The sequence below is a fragment of the Cuculus canorus genome, chromosome 2 (genome assembly GCF_017976375.1).
Source record: "Cuculus canorus isolate bCucCan1 chromosome 2, bCucCan1.pri, whole genome shotgun sequence".
NCBI classification, from domain to species: Eukaryota; Metazoa; Chordata; class Aves; order Cuculiformes; family Cuculidae; genus Cuculus; species Cuculus canorus.
Genome location: NC_071402.1, coordinates 52,250,525 through 52,266,716, shown reverse-complemented (window position 1 = coordinate 52,266,716; position 16,192 = coordinate 52,250,525). Strand labels below are relative to the sequence as shown.

The 16,192-nt window shown below is 42.7% G+C and overlaps 1 protein-coding gene across 2 annotated transcripts; it reads right to left on the bottom strand.

The window, feature by feature from the left end:
* Window positions 1–1,264: 1,264 nt before the first annotated feature.
* LOC104065487 (myosin regulatory light chain 2, smooth muscle minor isoform) lies at window positions 1,265–9,424 on the bottom strand. 2 transcript variants are annotated; one of them, XM_054059789.1, is made up of 4 exons: window positions 9,266–9,424; window positions 3,070–3,267; window positions 2,744–2,905; window positions 1,265–1,767 (listed from the first exon to the last, which is right to left on the bottom strand). In XM_054059789.1, exons 2-4 carry the CDS (start codon window positions 3,251–3,253, stop codon window positions 1,595–1,597), a joined length of 519 nt encoding a protein of 172 aa, XP_053915764.1. In that variant the 5' UTR covers window positions 3,254–3,267; window positions 9,266–9,424; the 3' UTR covers window positions 1,265–1,594. The 2 variants fall into 2 exon arrangements, with proteins under 2 accessions (XP_053915764.1, XP_009566260.1); XM_009567965.2 differs by lacking the exon at window positions 9,266–9,424 and adding an exon at window positions 4,902–5,048.
* Window positions 9,425–16,192: the final 6,768 nt, after the last annotated feature.

Genomic DNA, 16,192 nt, shown 5'->3' with positions numbered 1-16,192 from the left:
CATAAACTGGGTAGGAGCAAAAGAAAAATTGAGGCCAATTTCCAGTTAGCAGATTAAAAAAAAATGGCAAAACAATGGCTGAAAACTCATTTTAATTAAGCCCAGAAGTGGAAGAAATCACCAAGGAAATTAAAAATAAATAAATAAAAAATAAATCAAAGTATGCCTCCTGAGTATGCTTTGTCAGGTTAACTGATGTACAAAGCTAAAGCCAGAATAGTTTCAAGAACTGCCATACTTGGAACATAAGCAAGATTAACTAACCAAGCCTTTGCACTACCACACAGGACATGACACAAACCCTTCTTACAGTATAAGATGTCCCAGCCTCTACAAGCTCTTTAGCTGAAGTAAAATTCCCACTTTTGTGGTCTTAAGTCATGTGAAATAGCTTAGGGCACGGTTTCTGGATGAGACATCACTTTAACAGCTAAGTATGTAGCATAAAGCCCCTTTATATTTTTCAGCTTGCAGTAGCCAAGACTATGAGACACATGGACGGACATGATCATCCTACAACCTTTCTCTTTTCTTGGTATTTAAGACAACAGCATCAGCACAGCTGTTTTTGAATAAATGAGTGTTGCTTGCTTGAAAGTCATCTTATTGATGTACATAAGAAAAATGTATGACCTTTCAAAAAATGTGAAACGCAACTTAGCAAGTATAGAGTTTTACCAAGTTAATTCTCAGAACTACTTTGCTCACATTCTCACATGCAATTTAAAAGCTGCAGAACAATAAAGCTTTATAGAGGTTTTCTGGCCACATATTGCTGTTGATTAGCACTAGCCTGACACTTCAGCTGAGATGGATTCCTTTGCACAAGCTTCCTTCAGCAGAAGGGGAAAAATATGCCTAATTCCCACTTATTGCCAGCATGAAAGCTTAGCAAATGGGTATGCAAGCTTCGACATGAAACTACTGCTAAAAAAAACCCTATCAATGGTAAAAGGAAACAAGAGCTGGGCACGGTATCTGCATAAGATTCATAAAAGTTCTCTGCTGGCCATTAGGTAGTTGTAACAATCTGCCCTAATCATTTCTTTGGCTAACTTCAAAAACTTGAGATAAGAGATGTGTAGAACTGCATTTTTAAAGACAACAGCACATAATGCTAGGAGCATTCAGAACTGACACTGCAGAAAACATTATGAAAATGAGTTTTCCAGCTTGTTTTGCAACAACAAGTAAAATACAGTTAACACATTTGCAGTTGTAAATGCATAATAGAAATGTCATTCTTCACAAAAAAAAAGTGAGGTATTTTTATCTATATAGCAATCTTTATTTCAAAATGGCATTTATTACAAAAATGTAAAAATCCAGCTAAACCAGAAAGATTGAGATTATTTTCCTGGACTATCTAAGTCCACACATCTTTGTCCCCATACCCTCTTCCGCATAATATTTTCCCCATTTCCAGTCTGATTGCACAGGTGCAAATGTGCCTAAATGGCCTGGAATAGATAAATACATCAAGAAAGGCAAAAGCTGTAAAGCTAAATGCATGCAACAAGTTCTATAAGGAAAAAACCCTCAAAAATAAACATAAGAGTAAAAGCAGAGAATCTGCAGGTATCCACGTATTTGCTCAGTCATCCTTGTCTTTTGCTCCATGTTTCAGGATGCGCGTGAATTCAATGTAGTTGAAATTCCCCTTTTTGTCAATGGGTGCCTCTCTGTAGAGCTCATCCACCTCTTCATCTGTGAATCTGTCTCCCATTGTCGTCAGCAGCTCTCGCAGGTAGTCTTCCTGAATGAACCCTACAAAAGAGCATAAGGGGACATAAGAAAAAGGAGTTTTTACATTTATCTGCTAATAGACAGATGGTAATATCGATCTTTGAATTTTGTTTCAATTAGAGACCTACAGTCTTTGTGGCCAAATGAAAACAAAGCCATTAAAGACTATTACAATAAATGCCAAATAATTACAAGATTTCAATCAAGTCAAGCTTCTTAGTTAATTTGCACGGTCTCACTACTTCAAGTAAAGGCCTTTTTATTATTTGCCCGTGTTGTTTCAAAGAATATGCAGATTTGGCAGTTTATATATTAGATCTTCCAAAACAGCAAGTTTATACTCCCGGTAGTAGTGAGGCCTTCTTACAACCGTATGTTTTACACAAAGAGGATCTGTTTGTCTAGAACATATATAATGAAAACTACTAAAATAATGACAGAACTTGACTAACCAATGTTCAACAAGTGCACGGAGCACAAGGAATTTTGAAATATTTCAAACATTACCTTGATGTTAAAGGTGACAAAACTCAAGTCTACTAGACTACTTGCAAGGAATAACTTTCTGACATTGTTTATTAAACAAGCTGCCTTATTTCACTTGAGATTCCCTGTCAGCACAAGGCTTTTCTTGTATAAATTTTCTTCTATAATTGCAGCTTAACAGAGGGATACAGGTTGCTGACAGAAAACAAGTTCTTCATAAAGCACAACAGCTTTGAAGACAAGGTTTCCCCTTACAGAAGTTGTCCCGAAGCCAAATTTCAACTTTATGCTGTCTTGAACAAGAGAACCGAAGCACCAGAAGTTTGCAGTTTTAAGTTTTATAGTGTTTGAAAAGGTAATCTCAGCTGCTGAGGATACATGGCATGGTTTTATTTTGTAGAAATCAGGATCTTCAGTTTAAAAATTCACCACCACTTCTATGAATATAAGTATTTATTAATACAAACACAAGTAGAAATAATACATGGACACTGTTGTTTTACCCACATACCTGTTGCTTCTTCATCAAAGCAAGCAAAAGCATTCCTGATTACGTCTTCTGGGTCTGTGCCATTTAACTTCTCACCAAACATTGTGAGGAACATTGTGAAGTTTATGGGGCCTGGAGCCTCATTCATCATGGCATCTAGGTATTCATCTGTTGGATTCTTTCCTACAATTAAATGGATTCATATTTGGTTTAGCTTTCAAACTAAAACAAAAAATAACCTCAATAGTGTCACACCAACTGAGACAACTCTCTAAGCTATCCCAAACTCAATATTATTGTAACAGCACAAATTTGCTTGGCAACTGTAAACAGAAAAGTGATATTACCGAGGGAGGCGAGCATGTCGTGCAAGTCCTCTTTGTCAATGAAGCCATCCCTGTTCTGGTCAATCATGTTGAAGGCCTCCTTGAATTCTTGAATTTGTGACTGATCAAACATTGCAAATACATTGGAAGTGGCGCGTTGAGGGCGCTTCTTGGTGGTCTTCGTCTTTGCCCTTTTGCTAGACATGTTGGCTGTTGGTTCTAAGGAGATGGAAACATATCCAAGATTTAGCCTTATTAAATGAGATTATAAGTCTTTGGGGAAAGAGATGGATAAAGGAATATCAAATTCCATGTAATAAGTGAATATTCTGAATTATACATTTATTTTAATATCTCCTGCTCTATTTTCTTTCATTCAGACTTCACTCCCTATTAAGCACAATGTCTTTTGTGATTCAGGGACTGGCACTGTAGGCCAACAGCAGGCTACATTAAAAAACAAATAAAATCATAGTTCTTGAAATGAAACTCACACAATGCTTGTATCGCTGATCCAATACTCTACCCGCATCTTCTGGAAATTAAGACGACTACATACTTGGCATTTTAGGAGGCACTCTTGACCTACCACGCAAAAGGAAATGGGCTGCTAACCTAAACCAGTATGTAGTGGTTAAATAAATCAAGCAGTACGCTAAACTAACATTTGTAAGGAAGAAAGAAAAAGCGTTTAAGTCTCTGAATAACATTCTGTTAGAATAGTTGCTGTTAAAAGAGCAGTAGGTCTCAGGACACAGAATGACCCTGATGAAAGCCTAATGTTTTTGTGAAGATTGTTGGATGGTGCCGGGAGAGATCTGCCAACCCCCCCCCCCATTAGACTGCTTTCAGTTAAAGTCAACTAGAGGACTGTGCGTGTTCAAAAAAAGGACATTGACTTAGTTCAAAAGCACCACATTCCTATTATCTTACACAGCGGAACTATTACACAATACATACACAAGCAAGCATACTGTTTTAAAATTAATTAATGACACAATAGTTCTAAAAATCTGACAATTCCTTCTTTTAAATTATCAGACTTTCAAAACATTTACATATTCTCATAGAATCTTTATATAATCTCACAATCGTACTAATTTCCTTGTTTCTCTTGAGTTGTCAAATGAAGAAATAAGACATGGTATTTCACATGTTATAACACTAATATAATCAGGGTAGAAGTGAGGCTTTCAAGTTACTGGCTTCTTTTTAGCTGGCAAGGTACAATCAGCGTTCAACTAGGGTTGACAGTACAAACACAAAGAGCTGAGTCATTCACTGAAATACAAACACAAAGACCTCAACACTGCTAGTGAATAAAAGTAAGGTAGACCCTGTTTAATGTTGTTAAGTCTTTTATACCCTCTGTGCTTTAGTTTTATCTAATGCAAGCAATCCATCCTGCTATAATCCTTTATTATGCCCAACTCAAAACTTATGCAAACCAGATTCCTTTCATTCTTGATTTTAAATTTTACAGGAAGCATCTGCACGACGTATTCTGAAATAGGACAAATTGAAGCTTCACCTGTAGTCACAATAAAGCCAACATTTTAAAATTAAGTATTTCTTTTAAAGTTATAAAATTAATATCTGATCAGAACTGTAACTCTAATTAGAGTCACGGCACAGTTCTAATAGTTTGTAGACAGTTTGCTCAAAGTTAGTATATTTTCTGTTAAGACTCCTGAAAAGCAAGACTGAAGTTACCAACTTGGATTCATCCTCAGGAAAAAAAAAAAAAGGAGCAAAGTTAAGCAAAGTAACTCCCTTAAATCGTCAATCAATCCAATATTCAGGCAAAAAGCAGTTGGCTTTTTTTAATTTTAATTAAAGGAAATGCATTTTACCTTGCTTTGCATCAGATACCTGACATGCTGTACCAAGCATCTGGATCATAAAAGGATATTCCATGGTTATGTCCTTCTCAGACTTGTCTACCAAAAGCGTTACTGATTTCCCCTGCTAATTCCACACTCTTAAATCCTACGTGCATATACAACGTTCTTCTGACGTATTAAAAACCCCATTATGTCCTGACCTAAAAATAGCCTGTGAAATGCAACTGCACATCATTTGACAACACTGAAGTTCTCTTCATTGCATTCACCGACCACAAGCTATCTGAGATGTCTGGCCTCCAACAACACTTCAACAAATAAATATAAACTCCTGACATCTAGATATTTATGAAGACAGCTGACAATAAAGGTGATTTGCTTTCAAGCTGCAGTTAAGGGTTGTGCTAACTTGAGTCTTTTTCTAAATTCTGTAAAAACACTCATACAAGTTACTGTTAAACTTGAAACTATTGATTAAAAAAGTTCCATTATCCAGAATTGAGTGAAAAAAAAAATCTGTTCATAACTCTTCTCTGAAATTATTCAGAGATTTCAGGATATGGCCTATTCAAAGTAAACTAAAACGTTTACTCTGAATGCAATTCTCATAAGTATAATTCAATCCTAATTGAGAGGAGGTAACAAAAACAGACTACTGACTTTAGCTACACATGCTGGGAAGAGAGCCTGTTTCTTTCTACCTTTGTTCAGAAGACTGCCGTATCAGAATATTGTAGCAGAAAAGATGAAAAATTTGCCACTGCTTGCCTTATTATTTCCTATGTTTCTCTAACAAGGGTTGGGAGGCAGCCATACAGAATACAGTAGGCATGTTGCTCACTTGAATAGACCTGCCAGCCTGCATGTAGAGAAACATTAGGTCTCACAAAACTGTAGTGCCTCTCACCCCAAGTTTGGTGCAGCTGTGCCTGAGATGGTAAAAAACTGGCTGGCTGGCCAGGTCCAAAGAGTTGTGGTGGACAGAATTGGTGGCCAGTCACAAGTGGTGTGCATCTAGTCTTGAGTGTCAGGGCCAGTTCTGTTTAATATCTTTATCAATGATCTGGATGAGGGGACTAAGTGCACCCTCAGTAAGTTTGCAGCTAACACCAAGTTGGGTGGGAGTGTTGATCTGCTTGAGGGTAGGAAGGCTCTGCAGAGGGATCTGGACAGGCTGGATGGATGGGCTGAGGCCAGTGGTCTGAGGTTCAACAAAGCTAAGTGTCAGGTCCTGCGCTTGGGCCACAACAACCCAATGCAGAGCTACAGACTTGGGGAAGAGTGGCTGGAAAGCTGCCTGGAGGGAAAGGACCTAGGGGTGCTGGTCGACAGACAGCTGAACATGAGCCAGCAGCATGCCCAGATGGCCAAGAAGGCAAATAGCATCCTGGCTTGTATCAGAAACAGTGTGGCCAGCAGGAGTAGGGAAGCGATTGTCCCCCTGTACTCAGCACTGGTGAGGACGCACCTCAAATACTGCGTTCAGTTTTCGGCCTTTCACCACAAGACAAACATTTAGGGGCTGGAGTGTGTCCAGAGAAAGGCAGTGAAGCTGGTGAAGGGCCTGGAGTGCAAGTCTTACGAGAAGCGGCTGAGGGAACCGGGGTTTGTCTAGCCCCAAGAAAAGGAGGCTGAGGGGAGACCTTATAACTTCCTATAGCTACCTGAAAGGAGGTTGTAGCAAGGTGGGTCTTGATCTCTTCTTCCAAGTAACAAGTGATAGGATGAGAGGAAACTGCCTCAAGTTGCATCAAGGAGGTTTAGATTGGATAGTAGGAAAATTTTCTTCACTAAAGGGGTTGTCAAGCACTAGAACAGGCTGCCCAGGGAAGTGGTGGAGTCACCATCCCTGGAGGTATTTAAAAGACACGTAGATGTGGCACTTAGTGACATGGTTTAGTGGTAGAGTTGGCAGTGCTAGGCTTGTGCTTGGACTTGATAATCTTGCTTTTACAATTGAAATAGGGTAAGTACAGGCTGAAAATCAAAGAATTTCAAGTAGATAAATAGTGAAAATACTGCACTTTAGATAGTACAAGTCACAACAAGCAGGTTTAGTCTGTCTGTGGTGCCCGAAACGGTCTGGGCCTTGTTTTGGAAACTGTTAAAGAAACTTCGAAAGTAAGATCTTGCCTGTAAGACTTACCATAAGATATTTCCGAAACCATGACCTTTATTTAGGAAGATTTTCACATATTAGGAAAAACAGTAAATTGCACCCACTGGAACTAGAGAGGTAGTAACAGCACTGTGCTACTTGTATATGTACATTCAATTGCCGAGTTAAGCAGTAGCAATGGATATCAAACTACAGAAGCACAAAAAGTCATCTTATGCTACGTACCTCTGGGAAAAAGACAAACCATAGAAGGAGACTAAACTGAGCAACTAGAGAGTTCAAGCCAGACAACAAAACATGAAGCTTTACACCCCCCTAGCAGTGGTGCAACTTCGATCTGTTTGAAGGCAGTGACTAAAAGTTGGGCTTCAAAGAACAGATTTGTTTCAATGTGTTTATAATGACTGTGGATGCCTATCAGTCAAAACTAAAAAAAAAAAACAAAAAAAAAAACAAAAAAAACCAAACAACAACAACCACAAAGCAAAACACATGCATTACATCTCTAGTATAAAAAAAAAAAAAAAAAACAACCCCAAAACCACACACCCAAGAAAGTCTCTACACAAAATTTCACAGAACAACAGGGTTGGAAGGGATCTTAAAGACTGTCTAGTTGCAACTCCCATGCCATGGGCAGGAACACCTTCTACTAGATCAGGTTACTCAAAGCCTCATCCAACCTGGTTTTGAACACCTCCAGGGATGGGGCATTCACAACTTCTCTGGACAACCTGCTCCAGTGCCTCACCACCCCCATAGTAAAAAGTTTCTTCCTAATTAAAAACCTAATCTAAATCTCCCTTCTTTCAGTTTAAAACCATTACTCCTTATCCTATCACTGCACACTCATCTTTCCTGTAGGCCTCCCTTTAAGTACTGGAAGGCTGCTATAAGGTCTGCCTAGAGCCTTCTCTACTCTACACTGAGCAACCCCATTTCTCTCTGCCTGTCCTCACATGGCAGGAGCTCCAGCCTCTGATGATCTTCGTGGCCCCCTTCTGGACTTGCTCTAACAGATCCATGTCCTTCCTGCGCTGAGGACTACAGAACTGAAGCAGTACTCCAGATGAGGTCTCACAAGGGTGGAGTAGAGGGGGAAAATCACCTCCTTCACTTTGCTGGCCATGATTTTTATGATGCACCCCAGGATATAGCTGGTTTTCTGGGCTGCAAGCATACACTGCTGGCTTATGTTGAGCTTCTCATGAACCAGCATCCCCAAATCCTTCTTTTCAGGGCTACTCTCAACCCATTCTCTATACAGCTTGTAACTGTGCTTGGAATTGCCCTGGTCCACTTGAGAACTTTATTAAACTAAGAGATAATAGTCACCTTCTCTTAAATCATCAAATTCAAAGTTCAGTCTCAAAGCTAAACCCCAGGTTTTATCTATGTACACCACCATCACTCATTCGTCACAGTCTGGGCGGTAGCAGGAAGCGATGATACAACCAAGGCACTCCAGCAGAACTGCAGCAAAGCTCAATAAAGAGGAGATCACAGTCTGAAAGAAATACCTTATGCAATCTCACCTAGTCTTGAAAGACAACTTAATGCACTCTTCATTAACAAGTTTTCCTGAACCCTTGCACAGGAGTCAAACCTGCCCCAAAATCCACTTTTTGTGACTCAACAAAGCCTCTGCTTGTGATACAAGAAGTAGTTATTGTTACAAAAACTTAAACATATTCTGTAACCAGCTTTTGTCTCTTTGCACACAACAGATGGAGATCGCTCCTTCGTCTTGCCCAGGCCTGATAAAGGGTGCTTGCTTTCTACAACTCCTAAACGAGTCTTGAAAGAGTTTTATTTGGCGTCGTTTTGGGTATCTATCACAAGCTAGAGAGCGGAAACCTCTACGAAGTGTCCGTAACAGCTTCGTTGCGGCCACAATTATTTCAAAACCTAAGCAGGAAAGGACAGGCTGACGCCCTCTCCTGCCATTTCAACCCCTCCCAACCTCGGGAGCCCTCGGACCAACATTTCCTGTGCTTTAACATAGGCGAGGGAAGGCTGGCGAGTGCCGATGCGGCCAGAAAGCAGCCGGCCCCCCCGACCGGGTCCCTGTGACACCGCGCGCTGCTGTCAGTGCTCCCCCCGACCCAGTCCCGGCCACACAGGGCGGCTCCAGGCCCCGCCTGGACACGGCATCAGCGATCCCCACCCCGCCAGCGACCCCATGGCTCCCGCAAGCAGCAGACGCCGACGGCCGTCGCTATCCCACCCCTTCTCCTCCCAACCTAGAGCTCACCGAGAGGCTGCGGGTCCGCGGCGGGGAGCGGCTGCAGAGGCACTCCAGTACAGCGCGCGGCGGGGAGCGGCACTTCCGGACAACGCGCGGCCACCCCCCTCTCGCCGGCTCAGAGGCAGGAAGTCGTGGGCGAAACCATCCGTGCGGAGAGGCAGGGATGTGCGCGCACGCACTGGTGTGTATGTGGCGACGGGGCTCGTCGCTACGCCGGCACAAACCGTGCCAAGGCAGTGTTCCGACGGTGATAGTGTGTTTCGTGCCTCTTCTCAGGGGCCTCTACCCTCCTCGAGGTGGGGGGAGTAGTCAGGTCAAGGGCTCTGCTGCTTTCCTCCCCCCGCAGACCGGGCCGTTGGTACAGCCCGCGGTGCAGTCACCGCATTCCAGGGGAGCGGGGCGGAGGCAGCGCCGAGCCTGTCCTTAAAAGGCAATGGCGGGAGTTTCCTGAGCGCCCGGCTGGCGGCGGCTCGAGGGACGGGGCCGGGGCGGGCCGGGCCGGGGCCTGGGCGGGGCGGGGCTGGGCGGGGCGGGGGCGGGGGCGGGGGCGGGGGCGGGGGCGGGGGCGGGGGCGGCTCCCGTGGCTCTAGGACGCCGTCCCTGCCCCGCCGTCCCTGCCCCGCCGTCCCTGCCCTATCGCAGGAGGTGATCTTTAAGGTCCCTTCCCACCCAAACTATTCCATGATTCTGTTGACGCAAAGAGCGGTTCCTATTACAAAATGTGGAATATTTTGATTTAAGCTAAAGTAAAGTTCATCCAAGTAGCTGTATTCTTTGAAAGTTAGACAGACTGTCTCTCTGACAGTGTGTTTTCTTTCAAGCAGTGTTTTGCCAGACACTGTTCAGTCTTTGAAGATGATAATGACTCATGTTAGGTATGACCTGTGCTGAACAGATGCGTCTTTGTCTATAATCACCCCTGTTTGTAGCCTTTCCCCATCTCAAACGCAAGGTCAGGCAGAGATGTAGCCAGCTCCAAATCAGCAAAAGATTTGACTATTGTGAAATTCATAATAACTTTTAAATCAGTCCCTGGAAAGTAATAGCATATGCATAAGATTTCTGGGAAAGTTTATACATATGCATGGCAGTGAGAAATACATCTTGCACCCAGCTCTTGTCTCGCTTCACATGACTGATGGAGAGCGCTCCCTCATGTTGCCCAGGGCTGATTAATGGGTGTTTGCTTTCTAAAAACCCAAAACAAGTCTCAGTTTTGAGAAATGCTGGCATTTTCAGTGTCAACATTGCCCTGCCGCCTCCCTGTGCCGGTACCAGGCTCCCCTCCTGCCTTCCATCACCTCGCACCCACCACAAAGCGACCCTTCCCAAGGGCCTGTGCTGCTTTTCCAAGGACTTCTTTCTTTTAGTTAAGAGTTGCAATTGCCTCATAATACTGTGTTCAGTTCTGGGCCCCTCAGTACAAGAAGGGGATTGAGGTGCTGGAGTGTGTCCAGAGGAGGGCAATGAAGCTGATGAAGGGTCTGGAGCACGAGCGTTATGAGAGGCGGCTGAGGGAACTGGGGTTGTTTAGCCTGGAGAAGAGGAGGCTGAGGAGTGACCTTATTCTCTACAACTACCTGAAAGGAGGTTGTAGAAAGGTGGACGTTGGTCTCTTCTCCCAGCAACAAGTGGCAGAATGAGAGGGAGTGGCTACAAGTTGCACTAGGAGAGGTGTATTGGATATTAGGAACATATTCTTTTTTGAATAAGTTGTGATGCTTTGGAACCGGCTGCCCAGGGAAGTGGTGGAGGCGTCATCCCTGAACGTATTAAAAAATACGGAGATATGGCATTTCGGCACATGGTTTAGTAGACATGGTGGTGTCGGGCAGACAGTTGGACTTGATCTTAGAGGTCTTTTCGAACTTTAATGATTCTATAACTACCACAGGCCTAAGCTGCTCCTGTTTTCTGACAGGGAAATTACACCGAATTCCCTGCTGTCTTCAGCTTGTCCAGGGCAGCGTGGTGGTGTGGGGTAGCAGGTCAACAACTCAATAAAGCAGCAGAAGACATTTTATCATGCTGTCTGGCGTGCTTAGAGAAGTGCCATGTTGCAACAACTGATGAAGCCGGTATGTCTGGAAAATTGCTTTTAACAAGTTAATTACTTCTCTAACTTGGGTTCAGAGACAGTAAGTAAGGCTGCATAGCTTGCCTGGTTTCCTAAGTAAAAGGGCTTATACCTTTTTTTTTTAAATTTTGGAATAATTTTTACCCACCTTGGCCAATGCCAGCAAGGCTAACAGGCGGCCAGGTGTCTTGGGCATATTCAGTTCTCACCTAGTCTGTGAAATTACCCCTGTTAATGACTTTTTTTGAGAAAATAAACTTAGCTGGGTGACCAGGAGGTGCAGCAGCCAGGCTGTTCCCCTGGTCAGGGCAGGGAGAGCAGGGCTGGTGAAGAGAGTGGGGCTCTAGGAGGACATACGCCAACACTGCTGCTTGCACAGTTTTTGTAATCACTGCTGCTGCTGTGATATTTTCTGTTTGCGGGGGTGTGTGGTGGTTTCTATCACATCTCCTGTGTTTCTCTTGTGTGCTGAAGGCATGCTGCAGGCTGCCTGCTTGGGATGAGTCTTCTACATTGTAACTGACAGTACCTAACCCCAAGCACGCACGTTTCGATCGCAGAGCAGCTATGACATGGCAGCGGAGACAACCTTTCCTCTCGTGATCCAGGAATGGGTTGTTCTTGTGCTGCATATGAAACACACACCTGTTTTGCACCACTTTCTTCAGTCTTTGTTTTTTACGTTTCTAGAGTCCAGTATTTCCACTACTGGAGTCAGTAGCGAGATTGGCATGTAATTTAGCAGAGTTAGTCTTGCTAAGAGCAGGCATGGGAATATTTATCTATATTGGAGGAGTTTTTTCCAACAATGAAATAAATACTACTCAATAAGAATGAATTCCTAATTCTTTCCTTTGGAACTTGATAAAATACTTACTCAACAATTTATAAGTGTGTTTATTTTTATGATCTATTCTGAAATAATTTTTTTAGTTTACCCAAATTTGAAATAATGAAAAATGTATAAATAAAAGAACAATCAATGGATAAAATGTGAATAGTGGATATGTAGGAATACCTGTCAGAATAAGTCTTCAGATATGGAATCTGTCTCCAAAGTGTCTGGATATGTATAGCTGCCAGATTTAATATTTAACATAATGAGTAATACTTAATATACTGACTAACCATGTAGGACTTCAGCCTATGCTCTAAATTACTGTAGTTTAGTTTACCCATTGACCTTTCATTAGATCATTTTCTCAATCATTTCTTAATGGGAAAATGTGTGCAACCTTTTATTTTGAGAAGCAGGGAGAAATTTGGAGGCTCACTAGATTGTAGACATCTTTAAGAAATAGAGATAGCAGTCATTGATTCATGAAGAGCAATCTTGGTTCAAAAAAAAATGAATAACCATTTATATAAAATAATGTGATTAGTTTTTAACATTCCTCTTCATTAACTCTTATTGAACTTGTTTAGACAGTCCAAAAGTGTTCTGAGTTCTACTTTACAGATGGTGAAACTGAAGCACAAGTGGGTTAGACAATCAGTGATTCATAAATGCTAAAGATGTGTCTGGGAATGTAAAATAATTTTTGGTAAGGTCAGTAGTTTCAGAGTCTATCTTCAATGGGACTGGGAAACTTGCACGCTTCCGAAACTCCTACAAGCTTCCAATCTTTGGACACCTAAATAACTTATAATCTACCTTAAAGTAACTTACCTGCTACTTCCTCAGAGGCTAGAGGTTCCTGAAGGAGGAAGATTTAAAAGGCTGCTTTTAAACTCAGTCTTGAATATATGCTACACTTAGGCTAATCCTTCTGGGTTGGTGTATCTTTTTTTTGTATGTGTAGGTAGCCTCATTGTGGTAAATACAGTATTAATGGAGTAACCAGGCTCCTCTCTTGACTAGCAGGCAATCTGCTTGGGAACTCCTCTGTAGTGGCTTGTTTGCGGAAGAGTCCGCCTTTCTGGGCTTTCTTAGTCACTGGCATCATCATGTTTTGCACCTTCCATGTCTTTTCATGCTCTGCTGTTGTAAGGCTCTCCACCACTGTTTTCCATATACTTTTGGGGACCTTGACACTCAGTAATACCTTACTCTGCATGTAGATCAATATTTCCCACATACATACAATACAATTCCTTTCCAAGGAAATGATCATGTTGCAATGCAGGCTGGTAATGGCAGCCTAAAATTAATTATATCGAGTTGCTGGTCTGCAACCAGCACATTCATGACCATACAGAAGTAAAGGGCCAGAATGTCACATCTCTTTATCAGCACGTCTCCTCTACGAGGATGCATTTTAGTGGGAGAAGCATATTTTAATGAAGTGCATAGTTTAATGAAGCTCATGCTTCATAAAAAAAACCCAAACACCACAGTGAGACCTAGGACATTCAAAGAAGCCAAAGCTGAGCACTGTCCTCAAGCAGATGATTTACCTACTGTAATCGTGTATCAAACTTAGCAGTTTGTCTAATGCTTTTCAGATGTTTTATTTTCTTTGTCTAGAACTGAAACAATGACCAAAGTTAAGTAACAATAATAAAAAAAAATGCTTAATACTTCGCAACAAAGATCAAGAAAATATATTATTTTACACTATTCAGTTATGCAGACAATAGTATAGTCTGACTATTAAATAAAATAAACCAAGGACACTGAACTATAGTTACATTCTGGGAATTGCCAATATTGACAGTCAGGAAAGAAGGAACATGCTCTAATTTGTTACTAATTACAGCAATCAATGCATGTCTTCAACACTGCAGCAAATGATAGGAATTTACTTAAACAGTGCAATTCCAGCTGAACCAGCACATGGAAGGTGGGTGCCACATCGCGGGCCTGGTGGTACCATTCCTAGGGCATTCCTAGCATGATAATATGGCCTTGCACCTCACTGACCTGTGATGATGTGCCTGTGGAGAAGTCAGAGCTGGTGCTGCTTCCTCACTCTGTGCAGGCTGAGCTGGATTATCCTTATTGTCCATCTGCTTCTTGCATAATTTGGATATCCCAGTCACAGCTGAAGTAAAGAAACATTTTGAAAATGAGGAAGGGACCTCAAGGATCATCTGGTCCAACCTTTCTTAGCAAAAGCATGGTCTATACAAGATGGCTTTGTACCCTGTGCAGCTGAATCTTAAAAATGTCCTATGTTGGGGGATCCACCACTTCCCTGGAGAGGTTATTCCAACGGCTTATTGTTCTCTATGTGAAAAATTTTCCTCGTGTCCAATCGGAACCTCCCCAGGACCAAGGAAATCTCACTTGTACGCATTACCCCTTGTCTTTTCCATGTGACTCCTTGTAAAAAGAGAGTCTCCATCTTCTTTGTAGTTACCTTTTAAATACTGGAACATGGTGATAAGGTCTCCCCTATGCCTTCTTTTCTCAAGGCTGCACAAACCCAGTTCACTCAGTCTTTCCTCATATGGCAGGCTTCCCAGCCCTTTGATCATCTTTGTAGACCTTCTCTGGACCCTCTCCAGCCTGTTGACATCTTTTTTCCATAGTGAGGACCAAAACTGACCACAATATTCCAGGTGTGGCCTGACAAGGGCTGAGTAGAGTGAGACAATGACTTCTTTATCTCGTGATGTCCTTGTTGATGCAACTCAGCATCCTGTTGACTTTTTTTGCCGCAGCGGCATACTGTTCACTCATATTGAGGGGGTCCTTGTTTCCACCAGAACACCCAGATCCTTTTCCGCAGAGCTGCTCTGCAGCCAGGTAGATCCCAATCTGTGCTGCACTCCTGGATTATGTTTTCCTAGGTGCGAGACCTTACACTTGTCCTTGTTGAACTTCATAAGGTTCTCGTTAGCCTACTCTTCCTGCCTATCCAGGTCTTCCTGCAGGGTGGGTCTCCCTTCTGAAGTGTCTACTTCCCAACTGGGTTCATCATCAGCAAACTTCATCAGGGTATACTTGATCCCACCATCCAGATCATTTATGATCTTCATAAACAATGTTGGGCCCAATATCAATCCCTGGGGAACCCCACTTGTGACAGGCTGACAGTTTGAAAAGGAGCCGTTCACCACCACCCTCTGGGTGGGGCCTTTCAGCCAGTTCCCCACCCACCCGCACAGACTGATTACTCAACCAGAACACATGAGTTTCTCTAAGAGGAAGCTGTGAAAAGCCATATTGAAAGCCTTGGAGCAATCCTGGTAGGCAATGTCTACCACTCACCCCACATCAACTGAGCTGGTCACTTTGTCATAGAAGGCGACCAGGTTTGTCAGGCATGATTTGCCCTTGGTGAACTCGTGGTGGCTTTTCCCAAACAAATTTGACTTGCGACAGCCCCTAGGAGGATTCATTCCATAACTTTCCCAGGGACTGAAGTAAGACTGATGGGCCTATAATTTCCTGGATCTTCCTTTGAGCCTTTCTTGTAGATGGTGGTGACATTAGCCTTCTTCCAGTCTTCTGGGACACCTCCTGATCTCCACAACTTCTCAAAGATTACAGAAAGCAGCCTCACAATGATGTTAACCAGCTCTCTTAACAACACCCTCAGGTGGATAATGTCCACTTCACTTACCTGTGGGTGGGTTATGCAGGTTGTGCAGTAACTGCACAAACCTGATGTGGGTGCTGTGTGAGCAGATTGGGTTCAGGAACAGCACAGTCACGTTCCAGTGGCATTCACTGGGTGGACTCCCAGCCCTCCCTGATTGGCAGCTGAGACATCCCTGCTCTCAGTAGTTGCATTCCTTCATTCGTTAAGCACCTATTGTAATCTTTATCCTGTAATTTTTATATGGCTTGTACTAGAGCATTACTTTTTTCCAGGTTATTTCTTTCCCTGACCACTGTGGATGTTGACTGTCGTACACTTCTGGTGCAATAACTCTTATGCTTGAGCCTTGCTCCTGGAGGAAGATGT